This window comes from Phaseolus vulgaris, chromosome 7 (assembly GCF_051622355.1).
Source record: "Phaseolus vulgaris cultivar YP4 chromosome 7, ASM5162235v1, whole genome shotgun sequence".
In the NCBI taxonomy this organism is placed as follows: domain Eukaryota; kingdom Viridiplantae; phylum Streptophyta; class Magnoliopsida; order Fabales; family Fabaceae; genus Phaseolus; species Phaseolus vulgaris.
The window spans coordinates 43,736,138-43,752,437 of NC_143504.1; the positions used below are offsets into that span (position 1 = coordinate 43,736,138).

The 16,300-nt window shown below is 33.7% G+C and overlaps 1 protein-coding gene and 1 pseudogene across 1 annotated transcript; one reads left to right on the top strand and one right to left on the bottom strand.

The window, feature by feature from the left end:
- Nucleotides 1-262: 262 nt before the first annotated feature.
- On the bottom strand, nt 263-1,270 carry LOC150025931 (uncharacterized; annotated as a pseudogene).
- A 4,391-nt stretch (nt 1,271-5,661) lies between these two features.
- LOC137828705 (3-phosphoinositide-dependent protein kinase 1) lies at nt 5,662-16,123 on the top strand. Its single transcript, XM_068635385.1, has 11 exons — nt 5,662-6,374; nt 7,481-7,661; nt 7,825-7,877; nt 12,056-12,157; nt 12,232-12,340; nt 12,426-12,504; nt 12,826-12,991; nt 14,226-14,360; nt 14,470-14,633; nt 15,187-15,409; nt 15,672-16,123. Exons 1-11 carry the CDS (start codon nt 6,195-6,197, stop codon nt 15,753-15,755), a joined length of 1,476 nt encoding a protein of 491 aa, XP_068491486.1. The 5' UTR covers nt 5,662-6,194; the 3' UTR covers nt 15,756-16,123.
- Nucleotides 16,124-16,300: the final 177 nt, after the last annotated feature.

The following is a 16,300-nucleotide window of genomic DNA, read 5'->3' on the forward strand; positions in this document are numbered from 1 at the left end:
TATAGGGAAATACACTAGTATATAGGTATGTTGGTATATCTGAAAAAATATATGTATTATCTTTTAGTTAATCAGTATTTAGTTGATTATTTGGAGATATTTCCCACATAATTCGGGACATAAATGTGACTCATAAAGGGCTCTTGTAACTGTCGTTGATGTCATTTATTAAATGTTTTAAGTATGCTTTGGCACGGTCAGTCGATCACCGAGGTCGAGTGACTGAGTCATCCGGTACCAACCGGTACATAATGTTTGAATTTTACATTTGTTCATCCTTATTGAAAAATACAACTTCTACTTTTGGTTCATCATAAGCTAGTAATCTCAAGAGTTGCATTTAAATCCAATAAAAAATCATCTCTTGTAATATCCCACAATTTATTTTTCTCTTCTTTGTATTTTGAGGAGTTTCTTGAGAGGAGACAAAGATTACTATGGACAAATACTAGATCTTTTGTCCTCTTAGGCGTCATCTTATTTATTTTCAAAAGAATGTATAAAAGAGTAGGTACTCCAATTCCTTTCACAACAAGAAGAAGAACATGGTTGTACAAGTAGCTTAAGAGCTATCTTCTGGAGTGTTGGTGCATAAGCTTCATGAACAATCCACCATGATTTTGCATCCATTTTACCTTTATCCCTTAAAGAGTCAGCATTAGCAAAATCATCTCTTCCATCTGAAAAGTTTGCAAACTCTATATTTACTTGTGTCCTTATCTCCACATTATCAAAGTACCCCTTAAAACATTTCTTTCTTTCATGAATAATTTCCACATCTTGATGTGGGGCAAGTTTTTGTGAATCTTCATTTAATCATTCATGACTATAATATCAGCTTTCATCCACCAATTATCAATCAACAAGTTTCTTTCACAAATTGTGCAATATTCAGGTTATCTTCTTTATAAGAAGACCATGCCTCACTAGTAACCATCTCTTGGAGTCCTTTTTTCAAACTTCTAAACCTTTTTAGCATTACTATGATTGAATCAAATCTTTTTAGAGCAACAAAAAACAACTTCAATGAGTTGAAGTTTTTGAACATTGATAATCTCATATAGTAACCCACAATGAAATTTTTAATAAAGGTAACATCATCAACAATTTGCGAGATAAGAACATTGATGATAAATATCACTATTTTTTCAGTATTTTTTACTGCACAAATTTTATTTCCATCACTAGGAATTTTTCTTAACATTGAAATATGTCTCTGCAAAGATTTTGCTTCATCTTCTTGTTCAATAACTTGAGTACGTATATTCATCTTAATTTCCTAACAAAAATAAATTAAATATAAAAAATTTACTTAAATATAAAAATCAAATAAATTCATCAAATAGAAATAATTTACGAATATAAAAATAAAACTTGTAACAAATTAAAAACTAATTATAGTATTTTTTTTAAAAAAAATAATTGTTCTTGCCGAGCTTGAGGTTGAGTAGTTTGAGATGGTGAATCCGAGGTGACCAAGTAGATCGATCTCTGTCTTGACAGATTGCCAAGCTTTAGCGATGAAAATCGAGTGAAAGTCCACCTGCATAAGAGAGTGACATTATGATCAATTTAAAAGAACCTATAAATTAAATAATAATATTAAATTTCAAATAAAAAAATGCATTGTAATCAATTCAAAATATTTTTCTATAAATTAAATAATAATATAAAAAATACACGTAGGTTAGTTGCATTATATTTTCAATTGAAAAAAGTAATGAGAGTGGCACTATGAAGAATTCAAAAAAAGTAGTTTCGTACATGATATTTGAAATAAAATATTCAATGTATTTGACACTGTGTCGTACACATATATGACGTGTGTCTATGTATGGCATGTGTTCGAAGCACATAAGCAAGGCTTCTGAGTTGTGTCAAAGCTTCATAGATGACAACATCTTGCACTTCTCCATCCTAACTTCCTGTTCACATCCCACTTGAAGTTGTGCAAATTTCCATATATACCTCCTCAAGCTCACAACATCTCCATGGAATTCAACCAATTGTTGGTCAATTGTGGAAATGGAATTGGCTTACAACCCGGGGAAGGTAGCGTGGGAGGCGTGTAAGAATGTCAATGGTGTTGTAAGGGTTAAGGAAGACACTGCGATTATATAACATAATAACAAGGACTTAACCACACTACAAAGTTATATGCTTAATTGTAATTGCATTGGAAAACTAATTGCACTGAAACATGAAATGCATAATATGTCACAGCCACCAAAAGAAAAAAAAATCATAATTGGTTATGACAATATATAATCGATTATCCAGAAAAAAAATATAATTGATATTGACTCGTGTATAATCAATACGTAACTTCTTTTTATCGTAGTTAGTTATGTAATGATCATAATTGATTATTTGGTTCAATAACTTGCAATGATGTCTTACATGATGAAGCTCATTAACTACAATGAAGAACCAAAGAGAAAGGGAGTAACAAAGGCTTTGTCAAAACCATGTGATAGTAAAACAGGAATGCTTTCGCAAAGCAACATCACACTAAAGAAAAAACTAAAACACAATAATGGTCTCATACCAAGTAGGAGAGAAGGAAATGTGGCTAACAAACAAAACTCCATCGTCACATGCAAAGGAATAAATTTAGGTGTATATTTGGATTCTTCGTGCATTACATTTAATGGGTAAGGATCGAAAAGCATATAATGTCACTTGTCTCTCCTTGTTTCACCTCACTTAGGACACCTCAATCAACCTATCATCTTTCTTTTCTCGCATATCGTCGTTGATTAATTAAAAAAAGACCAACAAACATCGCTCTTTAGTCCATGTGAACAAGAAATTACTAAAGCAAACAAATGTACCCAACATAACCAAAGTCTTTTATAATCCAATTTAGGTTTAATACCACATTTGATCCCAATATAAGAAGTAAAAAATGTACCACTTTTTTATTCAACGTGGTCCCAATTTTTTTTAAAAATAACTTAATTTGGTTCCTTTTGTTAGATTATCATTGATGTCATTAAATGAGTGATGATTTGGCAGACAGATAGAGTTGGACACATGAAATTACATTTGAAACAATTGTATAGTGGTAGAATCAGTGATATGAGATTTGTCCCTTTTATGTAGGTGCCTAAGTCATGTTCTTCCTTTCTTTTGATTTTGCTCTTCTTCTCTTATGTTGGGTTGATGAATTTGCTTCAATGCTCATCAATGTCTCAATATCAGTCGTTATCATCTTGTAGCTGTAATGGATGAGGGTTACAATAGATAAGCACCAAACTACATGAATTAATAATGTCAAAACCACAAGCCCAATCGTCATTATTAACACTACTGCAGAAAATCTCACTTTCTTCTTCTTTTTAATGTTTAAAAATTAAGTTTCTTTCACCTAAAAAATATCTATAAAGACAACACATTTTTCACGTTAGCTTAAAATGTTAAATACATATAACGTCTCATTGTGTCATTAGTCAAACTAAAAAAAACAAATGAAATCATTTAAAAAAAAATTAGAACCATGTTGAACATCGATAGGTCTTTATGCACATTGTACTGGACAGAGCGCTCAGGGCTCAGTGATCAGTGGTCGGAGCTCGGTGCATGGAGTGGGCAGGACAACTCGGTTGATGGGCCTATAAAGTGAGTCATGTGTTAGGCCCAGTTTTGTTTATAGGTCCGTTAAGGCATAATTAAAATAACATTTTTATACGTTAGTATAAGGCTACTAGTAAAGAGTATTTTTTAATCTAGGGGTACATATAATACATGTGGCGACTAGGTCAAGTAAATGTTTCTTTTAACCTAAGTATGTGTGTTCTAGGGCACATTGTGGTTAAGTTGCATGCATGGTAAATGATAACGTTGCACCATGAGTAGGGTGCCCACGTAAGCATAATATCTCCCTGTTGTTGGCGCCTACAATAGTGCCCTGCTGGCAGGTGGTTGTTCTGTTATTATCTTTTATGCTCTCATTAGAGATAAGATTCATTTCTATTGTAGCACCTTGAGAGAAGGCGCCCATAAATAAAATGTTTTCTTGTTACGTATGCTTTCAGTTGAGATTAGATTCTCATGAGCGTGAGCTGTTACAAGAGATAAGCTATAAAAGGGGCTTGAGACCCCAAGTAAAGGTCTGTTGTTTCTGAGTCTGAAATTGAATACTTTTTAAATTTTAGTAAGCCCTTAGATGGAGTCACGTTCCAGCGCAACAAGACGTAGAACTGATTCCAGAAGAGACAGACCAGAGCTAAAGTTTGTCACCAGAGTCAACTGACAAGAACACATATTTCAAACTAGTATACATTGAAAGCCACATCCTAAGTGGGTTAGGTGGCTACATCGCCTTCCAATAGGCTCACCCAATGTTGGAGGTTTTTTTTTCCATTTAACATGTGAGAGAAATAAACTCTTTAACTAACATACTATTAATGATTTGAGAGTCAAATTCTCAACTATATTTCCATCTAAATAAGTTGAAATTCGTTTCCTAAAAATCAAAATTTATTTTAGTTTTTAAATATTTTAACTAGCGTATTATTAATGATTTGAAAAAAATATATTTATTTTTGAATTAAACAATCAATCTATTTAACTTATCAATTCATAATGGATCGATCTGAAATAATATTTTTACAATTTATTAAAAGATTTATCAAATTGAATGAATTATAAGGTGGGTTTAATCTAACACCGAAATTTTATGAATAATTTGAACCCTAAAAGATAAGGAATTATTTTTAAATCATTACTAGGAATTCCTTCTTACAAAAAATCTCAGAGGATATCTCTTATTGTCTTAAAGAGTCATTTAAAACTGCAACATAAGAATAGAGAAAATATGACTATTATCCTTAGCCTCATTAAAAGGATTTAGTTATTTAATTACACCTTGCACATATCTCTTTATATGATTTATTATTCATATTTTCTTGAATTTTACTATAATATGAATAAATAATTCAATTTGAATAGATGTAAATGTAAAACTGAATAGAAGTATTGTTTTTATATTTTAAATAACAAAAAACGAATTGTTTTAGTCTAAAAAACTCCACTTAAAAATGGAGGTAAAAGTAAACTGGTGTTTCAATAAATTAAGCATACATGTGGATTCTACAAAGGTTAAAACAACATATATTTAGTTTGTGATAATTAAAACCAAGTTTTTTATTAGAAAGAAATTAAAATCAAGTTGTTAAGAAGACCAATAATCATTTATATACTTTCTCTTCTCTCATTCCATTAATGTTACAAATGAAACACTATATAAAATGTGGTATTGACTCTAATTATGTTACAAAATTAATACCCAAAACTGATTTAAATTACTCATATTTTTTACAAATTAAATAAGATGAGACGTTTCTTTTCCTATTTTCTTCCTACTTCCTCTTCTATCAAGCCAAATAAAACAGTTTATTTTTACATCATTTTATGAAAGTCTTTGTTATCTATCATGTAGAATATTTATCATTTTTGCAATGGATAATATTTATCATGGTAGAATATTTATAATAAAGCCCCTCTTTATAATTATATTATTTTATTCATAAGATTTGAATGGGAAAAAAAGTAATGGAATGTGTGATGTGCAGTCAAAAGGGTCAAAGAAAGCAATAAAAAAATCCAATCTAATCTAATCCAATCCAATCAAAATGTTGGAGGTTAGAGTGGATGTGTGTGTCCATTGGACTAATGAAATTGGAAACAGGACAGTGACAGAAAAGCATGAAATTGCACAAAAGCTTGTAATGATATGTATTATTTATGCAAACACTCCAAAATTCTTTACCTTCTCTTCCCATCCCATGCCATGACAGGTGTTTACATTGTTCCTGATTTAGGCATAATAGCCACAAAGAGAGAGAGAAAGAAGGCATGAGAAAATGAACGATCTCCATCATCATTCCTTCCCCATGTGATGTGCCACCCCTCTCTCTAGGGTTTTTTTCAATTTCGATTTCAATCAACCAACCCCAAACCTCAAAGCTCCCACCTTTCCCATCCATTCGCACAATTCCCTTCGCCCTTTTCCTTTTCTCCCAAAAGGGTCTCCGGGGCTTCGCCTCCCTTTGACCGTTCCAGGCTCGCCTCCCCAGACCTCTGGAGAGACAAAAATAACTGCTTTTCTAGAGAGACAAAGTGGCCATGCCAACGTAGAGTGTGGCTTCTCTTGGTTTTTTCTTCTCGTAGCTGTTGGTGCTGACCGAGCAATGCTGGAAATGGAGAAGGATTTTGATTCCAAGCTAAAGGTTCAGGGGAATTCCTCATCTTCCAATGGTGGAGGCAATGTCCCGAGATCCAAGAGCTTTGCTTTTAGGGCTCCTCAGGAGAATTACACTATTCAGGACTTTGAATTGGGCAAGATCTATGGTGTTGGCTCTTATTCTAAGGTCTCATTCATGGACTTTTGATGTTTTTTTAGTGGGTTGATGATGTTGGTTTTCCTTTTTCTTTTTTGTGTGTGCAATGTTTTGATGGGTAATACATGAATCCTGTAAATAATGCTGGCATTATAGTTCTGTTAAATACTACACGTTGGTTGCCTCTAGGATAATCAGTGATGCTTATCACGCTGCTGAGATCATTGGACAATATTGTCATCGTTGTTTCCATCTATTGTTATGGAGCACCCTTTGGTATCTTATCTTCATTTGTGAATTTTGATTCGGTGGGGGATTCTTTTTTTATGCTCTAACATTAATGTTTGCTAAAAAATTTATGAAGGCTGCTTGCAGCCCCACCCGTTCCTATTCTAAAGCCGCTCTCTTCATTTTACACAATAGGAAAACACTCAACATTTTCTAAGCTGTGTGTTGTTTGTTGATGGCTCTTGTCGTATTGTGCACTAAATTTAAAGATTCAGATTTGGAAATTAAGCTGTTTTTTGTTTAAACAAATGATTCCTGAAGATTACCTCTGAGCAATTATGGAGAATATCTTGAGTTACTGAGCTGGAAGTAAAACAAATTAAAGGCTGTAGAAAATGAAGCAAACTGAAGAAATGATTGGCTTGTTTTTGTGGGGTTTACTCGGCTGAAACTGGCATGAAACCACTAGTGCAAAAAAGCAGCATTCTATTCCATTCCCCCTTGGAGTGTATTATTTTGTTGCCTTACTTCTTTTTATGGGGAGTTTGAGTTTGCTTCTGGCATGCCAGTAGTAGTGTGTACTTATTAAACTGCGTTCAAATAGGAGTATGTGACATCTTACAAGTAAACATATTTTTCCATTTTTCTACTTGCATGTGATCTCATATATCGCCGATGCTTCTACCTTTCCAGCTCCCTTACCTGCACACTTCGTCTCTTACATGATTTGGTTTCTTCTTTATTCAACTGTTTTGGTTAGCCGTGCACAAAAAAATATGCTAATTGATGGAAATATCTATAATTTCTACCATTTTGGGACATTTTTTTTTTCTGTTATACGGTGAGAAGTTGTTTGATTGGATTTATTTTCTCTTGTAAATTATCACCTAATATCTTTCTTATCAAAGGTTGTGAGGGCAAAGAAGAAGGACACAGGAACTGTGTATGCATTGAAGATCATGGATAAAAAGTTTATTACTAAAGAGAACAAAACAGCTTATGTGAAATTGGAACGCATCGTGCTGGATCAATTGGATCATCCAGGCATTGTGCGGCTATATTTCACATTTCAAGACTCATTTTCTCTATGTAAGTAGTCCTGTGTGTATTTTACATAACACTTGCTTTTGCTGCGGCTTACTCATCTCTGTTATCTTCTCAACTCTTCCTTTTACTCCCTTGCATATCAAGTTGGTTTATATTATTTTGATGTTATCTTTTTTTCATCTCTGTTCCTTTTACATCGGTGAAGACATGGCCCTTGAATCCTGCGAAGGTGGAGAACTTTTTGATCAAATAACCAGGGTAAGCTAACGTGAAACTTCAGGGCACATGTTCCCTGTGCTGGGGTATTTATAATTTGTTTGGAAAAATCTTACATAACTTGTTCTGAAGGTGCAGTCGGGTTTAGTTCTACATTAGGTCTTAGTATTAAACATTAAAACAATGACATTTGCTTTGATTTTGCTATGCTCTTATAATTGTCTAAAGGGAGAAAATTAACCAGAATTCCTTTTAACATGGGGTTTTCTAAGATTCAGGATAGATTAGTGGTCTTTATTTTTATCAATTCTTTGTTCACACGTAAGTGAACATTTTAAAATGAAGGAATTTACACTTCACCTGTCAAGTTTCTTGAAATAACACTAATGTTAGTTTTTGCTTAAATTCACTGTTTATTCCATTTTACCTGATTCACCAATCCCCATTCTAAATTAAGAGAATATTCCTTTGAACATTAAAATGCGTATTTAATGCTAGGAATATGAGATGTCTTATCTTTAGATTGAGATCTATAATCACTCAGCATAGTGCCATGGTCAATCCCCCCCCTTCCCCTTAGTAGTCTTGTTTCACTGGGTGCATTTGTCATCTTTTCAGAGAGTACTTTTAATTTGATTTCAAATTTTCCCTGTTCGTCTCTCCTCTGAGTTGTCAGTCCTTTTTTAGTTTAATATCTTCAATCTTCTTTAAAAAGTGTGAAGCTTTGAACATCTAAAACATTGACTAAACTTAAACTTTTGCAGTCTGGGTAAAGATAAATTAGGTAGAAGCTTCACATTTGGATCCATAGGAGTCTTAAATGACTTACAATCAAGCATCCTTGTTTCTTTAAGATGTTAAGGTCATATTTTCTAAAAGAAATCAAAATATTGGCCTATGATTGACGGTCTTCAATTCCACGAAAATAATGTAATAGCCTTAATCATTGCTTCAAAGGTGCTTAATAATTGTTGCTTTAGGTCCTTAATCTTGATCATCATGTGTAATGACAGTATCGTCAACGTATACCACAAAATAAATTAGTTTATTCAAAGATGAGCATCTAGAGAATGCACAATGACTCATCTCATTCCAAATCATGGTAAACTTTTGAAAAATTTTGCTAAACTTCCTAACCAAACTCGAGGTGATGGATTTCTGTAACCTACGAAACAAAGGTCTATCCACCTTGAGCAACTAAGTGACGTGGTTGCTCTCTGTAGATCTACTCTATATTGCCTTGCAAGAATGCAATTTTAATATTGAGCTACATGACTCATTGTATCCATTGACAAGAATAAGTGAACAGGCATCATTTTAGCAATTGGAGACAAGGTATCACTGAAGTCCAAACCAGAATCCTTTTGTCACCCCTTGAGCTTTCAATTGATCCACCTATCTATCAAGGTCCACAAAGGCCAATGACTTTTTGCATCCATAGACAAGAATAAGTGAATATATGTCACTTTAATATTTGGAGACAAGGTATTGTCATCCAAACCATACATCTGAGTGTATTCATTTGTCACCTTACGGGCTTTAAACCAATCCACCTATCTATTCAGGCTCATTTTATTAGCATAAGCCCACCAAAAACCAATTGTAAATTTCAAGTGGTTGGGATTGGACTCCAAAACAGTCATCATCTCTTGCATCATTTCCTATCATCATCTAGAACTGGATAATGTTTTGAGTAGTAATAGAGGATATTGCGAATAGAATGAGACAATTGATGAAAAAACGTTATAAATAGGATGAGAACTAACAATTGAGGGTTTACCCAAATGTCAATAGGCATGTTAATAGAAGGGTTACATATAGGTGGGGCATAAGTAGTAGGAAGGGTTAGAATGGGAGTTGAATCACAATCAATAGGACAAATCAATAGAGCTTCTAGACGTCAGCTTTGGAACTGAGGGTGAGATTTGTGGAGAACTGAGTAGAGAGAGATAGACAACTCAAATTGAGGAAAAAGTCATATTGGGAGGAGAGGAATCCGTTACGACTAAAGATGCAAAGAAAGGTGTATCATCAAAAGATAGGACACGTAGAAAGACAATAAAATGATACATAGATGTGGAATTACTGATACCCCTTTTTGTACTTTGAAATACCCAAGAAATGTTCCTTTTCCATAGTGAACAAGTAGGAGTGGGATCATAAACAAAACTAGTGAAAGCAAACGCTTGATGCAGAACAACATAAAAGGGTTTCTTCAGGAAACAAAAGAGAGTAAGAAATCTTATCACTAAATTGATGATGGCATTCAAGTTATTAAACAACTGGTGATGAGAACATCACCCTCAAAGGTCATTTATCAATTGTTTTTAAGTCATCAATAATATGACAATGTTTATGTGCTTCAGACACCATTTTGTTTTGGTGATCAAGAGCTACTAAATTGATATATGATGCCGTAGGATGGATTTGGACGATGTTTATGTTCTGTCACACCATTTACAACACCAATTGTTTGTCTAAATTGATTCCTTATCTTTGAACAAAAATCTTGAAATGACATCGTGTGATTCATGTAACTGACCTCACTTAGTAGTATAAGGTTTTGTTGTTGTTGGATCTTTCATAAAAAGTTAGAATGTGCATCTTTTGAGGTTATCAATGAATGTGACATTTATATCCAAAAACAGAAGGGACATGATTAGGACCCTAAGCATCAGAATTCTTGACTATACTTGAAAAGAATGACCTAATATTTTTACCAATCTGACATGACTCACTCCAAGGACTTTGAATGTGAAAGATGGACCAATTGCTTCAACTTATTAACCTTGGATGACCTAGATACAAAGCATAGTGGATGAAGGAGGTTGTAGGTAATAGAGACTCCATATTTTGGATATTGCTCCAACCATCTATCACACATTCCAATCTTGTACAAAGAAAGAGTTGGTTGATTGATTGAAATCAAATTGAAGGGGCAACTAGGTACAACTACGAAGGAATTTAGGGATAACTTTTGAGAGACAAAGCTTAACCAATACCAGCTATCTTTCCTTTAAAAAATCAATGAGGGTGATGTGGTGAGGTGATTTAGGTGAGAGGTTAGAAGTAAGAGAGATACTAACCTGATTAGAAGTACCAAAATAAAAGATCATTATCTCTATAAATGCAAGGTGAGATAGGTCTATAGCAGGATTACTAGTATGTGTAATAGTTGCTAAAGAGGAATCCAGTTGGGATGCCTTAATTTGAAGACACTTGTGTTCTTTGGGAGAAAAAGGATAAATTCCTTTAGAATCTCTTTTGTCATAGCCACTACCCTACAACTACAACCTCTTCACTTGGTCAAAGTAGTAAGAGTCTCGACCATGATGAGCAAATGATAAACTATGAACATAGAGGGGAACCAAAAATGTAATGGCAATCACAACACCAAGATAAGAACAAAGACCAAGTTAAACACAGATGGCTTGAAATTTGCTGTGACAGCACACACAAAAAAACACTGAAAAAGAATATAGGGTTTTATGGGTCCTGCACCCTAAGTGACCAAATCCCTAACTGGAAATGACTGACCAAAGAGCTTTGTTTACCAATTTGAGATGGGAAAAATTATTCCTTTGAGTGTATTAGTAAATGATTGATACACTTATTTATACACATAAGGGCCGAATCAATCCCTAAAGTTTAGAAGCTGTAATTAGGAAAGCAAGGAAACTAAATTGAAACTAAGGAAACATCAAAGAGAAGGAAAGGGGAAATAATATCTCTTTAAATCCCTACATATTATCCCTAGCACAATATCTTAACATGAAAAGTGCTTTTCAGCCAAGAGCTTTATTTGCTGCATTTTGACTACAAGATTTTCTTAATGCAAGATAAGCTATTCATTCAAGCACACATCAGTAAAATATTAAAATGGTATTGATTGTATTATCAATGAAATCACATTAGAACATTTGGTTTCAAAGTACAGATCCACAATACTTACTAGAACAAAGATTCTCAAAACAATGGCAGTACTAAATAAATAGTATTCATCCATGCTCTATTTGTAATAACCAATGCCCCCCTTGCCTCTAAACAAAATTGCCTGTAAATGCCCGTATTTTCTTTATCATTGTTCATCAGCTGTGTCCATGGCTTACTAAAATATTTGTACTTTCAGTACTGTTTTGAATATGGAAGTTGTTAATTTGTCGCATGCTTGTTATTACTACATGATATCTACTAGCAAGCTTTCTGATTTCTCTGTGCAGAAAGGTCGTCTAACTGAGGACGAGGCACAGTTCTATGCAGCTGAAGTTGTTGATGCTCTTGAATACATACATAATTTGGGAGTCATACACCGTGATATTAAGGTAATTCTGTAGCATGATTATACTGCATCACTGCCATATATGGCCATGTGAATATTAAATTTCTTCAATTGCAGCCAGAGAACTTGTTACTTACAGCTGAAGGACATATTAAAATAGCCGATTTTGGGAGTGTGAAGCCTATGCAGGATAGTCAAATCACTGTCCTTCCGAATGCAGCATCTGGTAAAATAGGGGCAATGTGGATGCTGCTTTTTGTAAGTTTATTTTATATTGTATTTATATTGATTTATATTTTTTAAATTTCCAGACGACAAAGCCTGCACTTTTGTGGGAACAGCTGCTTATGTTCCTCCAGAGGTTCTTAATTCCTCTCCGGCAACTTTTGGGTAGGCATTAAAATGTCAAGTAATGCAGATGAATTCTATGTTAATATTATTTCTTAAGCCTCCATCGTGATGCATATAACGTACTTTGAATACAGTCATTCACTCTTATCGAAGAAAATATTATTGATTGTGCCAGTTTTTCATGCATGTAAATTTTTCATTTCAGTTTTTAATTTTTTTTAAATCAAGGGTTAATTTTTTACAACTCACACGTTAAGTTTGTTCATGCACTGAGTTTCTTTATTGCTTTTTGTTTCATACCAGGTTCTCATATAATAACTTCCGTTTTTTTGTTTTTCTTCCCTCAATATATCACAACAGAAATGACCTATGGGCACTTGGCTGCACATTATACCAAATGCTTTCTGGAACTTCCCCTTTTAAAGATGCAAGTGAATGGCTAATTTTTCAAAGAATTGTAGCAAGAGAACTTAGATTTCCAGATTACTTTTCTGACGAAGCAAGAGACCTCATTGACCGTCTGTTGGTTAGTATTATAAATTGTGCACATAGAAATCTTAGCATCACTATAATTTTTATATGTTGCTAATTGCTTAAAATATCATATCCTTTCTATTTTTGTAAATTAGATAGCTGCTCAATTTACATATTAAGATCATAAAGGAGTGTAATGTCCAGAATTAAGATGTTTCATTTCTAGCTTTCTTGAAGGACAGTGTTTTAAGATGGGGTGAATTTTGCAAGTATTTTTGTTAATGTGGGTTTAGCAATGGTCAATTTCATTCCTCTAACCTGTACCCATTGATTTTTTATTGGTTGTCAGGCTTAGGACTTTTTCATAGTTTTATTCACATTCATTAATTCCTAGGTACTTCTGATACCTTGCGAATATAGCTTTTGAAAAAGAGTATGCTGCCTGGAAGGGGGTCGGGTGATGGGTCATATTGGTGCATAGTGTGCCTTTTTCAATAAATAATATAATAATAACAGGAAGCCAGAAGTTGTGGTTGGTTGTAGACTATTAGATAACACATAATGGGTGCATGTAATGCACATTTGAAGGATAAGTAGACAACACAAGCAGAACAACTTAGTTAAGAAGCTGAGCCTCAACACTACTTTATGTTTTGTCTATTTTATGGAAGTAGTTTATGCAAAAAAAAAAAAACAGTTTTGAAGGGTGGAGTGGGGAGTTGTGCTGGGTACAAAGCCCAATTGGGCTTATCGATTGACATTCGTCGGATTTTGGCCAAATTGATGGGTATTTTCTACCTTTGGATCATTAGTGAAGCACAAAAGTTTGTCACTTAACTTATGTCGTGTATGTCATCTTTTGTTATGTTCTGTCCAATAAGTCCATAACCAATTTTAAAGTCCGCATGAAACAAGTGTTGTAATGCTGTTTAGCCCTTCAGATTTTAGCCAGTCAAGCACCTTATAGTTTTTTATAAGGACTATTATGTAAATATACCCACAATTATTTTTTTTCCAGAAGAATATCATACATGAATGAATATTGACATCATGTTATTTATAAGTACGTAACTGCTTATCAATTAAACTTGTCAAGATATAAAGCATTATTGTAGATAAACATGAAAAATAGCACATTAAGGGTAATACCAAAATTCATCATTTAATGGTATATATTCTATATATGATAATATCACAACTTTTTTAGCATGCTTTAATTTAAGTTGCATGCCATGGGTTTTTAATTTGTGGAGTTTTAATTTAAAATCAATGTTATTATGATGCAGGATTTGGATCCCAGCAGGAGACCAGGTGCTGGACCTGATGGTTATGTTATTCTGAAAGCACACCCATTTTTCAAGGGGGTTGACTGGGATAACTTGAGGGCACAAATTCCTCCAAAACTTGCTCTGGAACCTGGGGTGTGACTACCATTACTTTGCTCTTTTAAATGTTATTTATCCAGAATAAGAAAAGGAACCTTCATTTCTAGTCCTCGTTATCTAACACTAGTATAATTTTAACTTGTAGACTCAGTCACCTGCAGCTGATGATGTTCATGATTCATCATGGAGTCCTTCTCACATTGGGGATGGTTCTTTGGCTTCGGTTAGACAATCTGATGCTGCTACATCTTCTGATGGGACTGGTCACATAACTAGGCTAGCTTCAATTGATTCCTTTGATTCAAAATGGTATGTAGAGACATTTTCTCGTTGGAATTGGTATGATGTGTTCACTTCAATAGTAATGGTTTGTTGAAGATCATTTCATTAACCCTTTACAAATCATGTGACCTTAAAAGGGCTCAAATGTTAGTATAATTTTCAAATTAAAGAAGTTTAAATATGGCCAAAAGAATATTTTGAAGCTATATCCTCGGTGTCTTAATATTTTACCGAATGATGAATGCTATCTTTCACTTTATTTTCATATTTACAGCCTTTCACGTCAAAGAACACTGTAGATTTATTTATCTTTTTGGAATTCATAATTAGGGGACAAAAAATAACAGCTAAGTTGAGGTCTTATTTCATCTAATAATATTAATTTACATAGATGTTTGGTTATACCCAATGTCCTCTCCCTGGTAGTATTTAACTAAAAATGTTGCATTCTCAGTTACAAATCTATTCCCACTCCAGCAGAAATTGAACGTTTAGAAAAATAAATAAAGGCTCTTGTGTACAGTGCCTGAAGTTCATGTTTACCTGGCTTGTCAAACTGTAAAATTTATGCTCATTACAGGCAACAGTTTTTGGATCCTGGGGAATCTGTTCTTATGATATCTATGGTGAAGAAATTACAAAAACTAACAAGCAAGAAGGTGCAGCTCATCCTCACCAACAAACCAAAGTTGATCTATGTGGACCCATCAAAGCTAATTGTGAAGGGAAATATAATATGGTCCGATAATCCAAATGATTTAAGTATCCAAGTGACTACGGCATCAAATTTCAAGATTTGCACAGTAAGCTTTCTTGACTAGTTCTTGTACAATTTGTGCGATTTATAAATATAGGAAATAGTACAAGTGAGATATTTAAGTACGTAACACCTATAAGCAAACAGCAAGACCTGAAAGGGCTTTGATTTAAATTCTTTTCGTGTCACATTTTAGTAAGTGATTTGCAATTACACCCCCAACTCCTCCATACATAAATTCTAAGTCTTAATTAAAATACATTGTGTTACAAACTTCACATTTTTCTTTAAAAATAATGTTGTTGCAGCCTAAAAAGGTAATGTCGTTTGAAGATGCTAAGCAAAGAGCATGGCAGTGGAAAAAGGCAATTGAAGGACTTCAAAACCGGTGAATTTATTCTGGTTTTGAGAACATATTCTTTTAGATATCCTCATTGTTCAGCAAGAAGGGATAAAACAATTGACTGCCCAACAATCAATTATTCATTAAAAGAACAAATTTGCAGATTTTGGAAGCTGGTTCTAGCTATAATTCCTCAACACAGCTTAATTTTGTGATGAGTTCTTCCATCCTCTTTCATGCTTCGAAGGGATGATAAAATGTGGAAGTTCTAATTGGAGGCAATACTTTGTAAGAAAAGATTCGTTGTTTTTTTAATTCTATATTAATATTATGAGTTGGAAGATGATATCATTTTGGTTGTCATACTGTATGAATCATTGAATTGCTCAATTTATTGTTTCTTCAGCTCGTGGATTATTTGGCCCTTGGCAATCTGTAAATAATATAGGTGTAATATGGCAATTCTATGTAGTTTTACGTATTGAATGGAAATTGGTGCTTCTTAACACGCAAATTAGAGTGCATTTGGTAAAGCTCTGCTGTAAAAGTACATCTGCCTGCTTAAATTCAATCAGTGTTTGTTGTGCTGAAAGT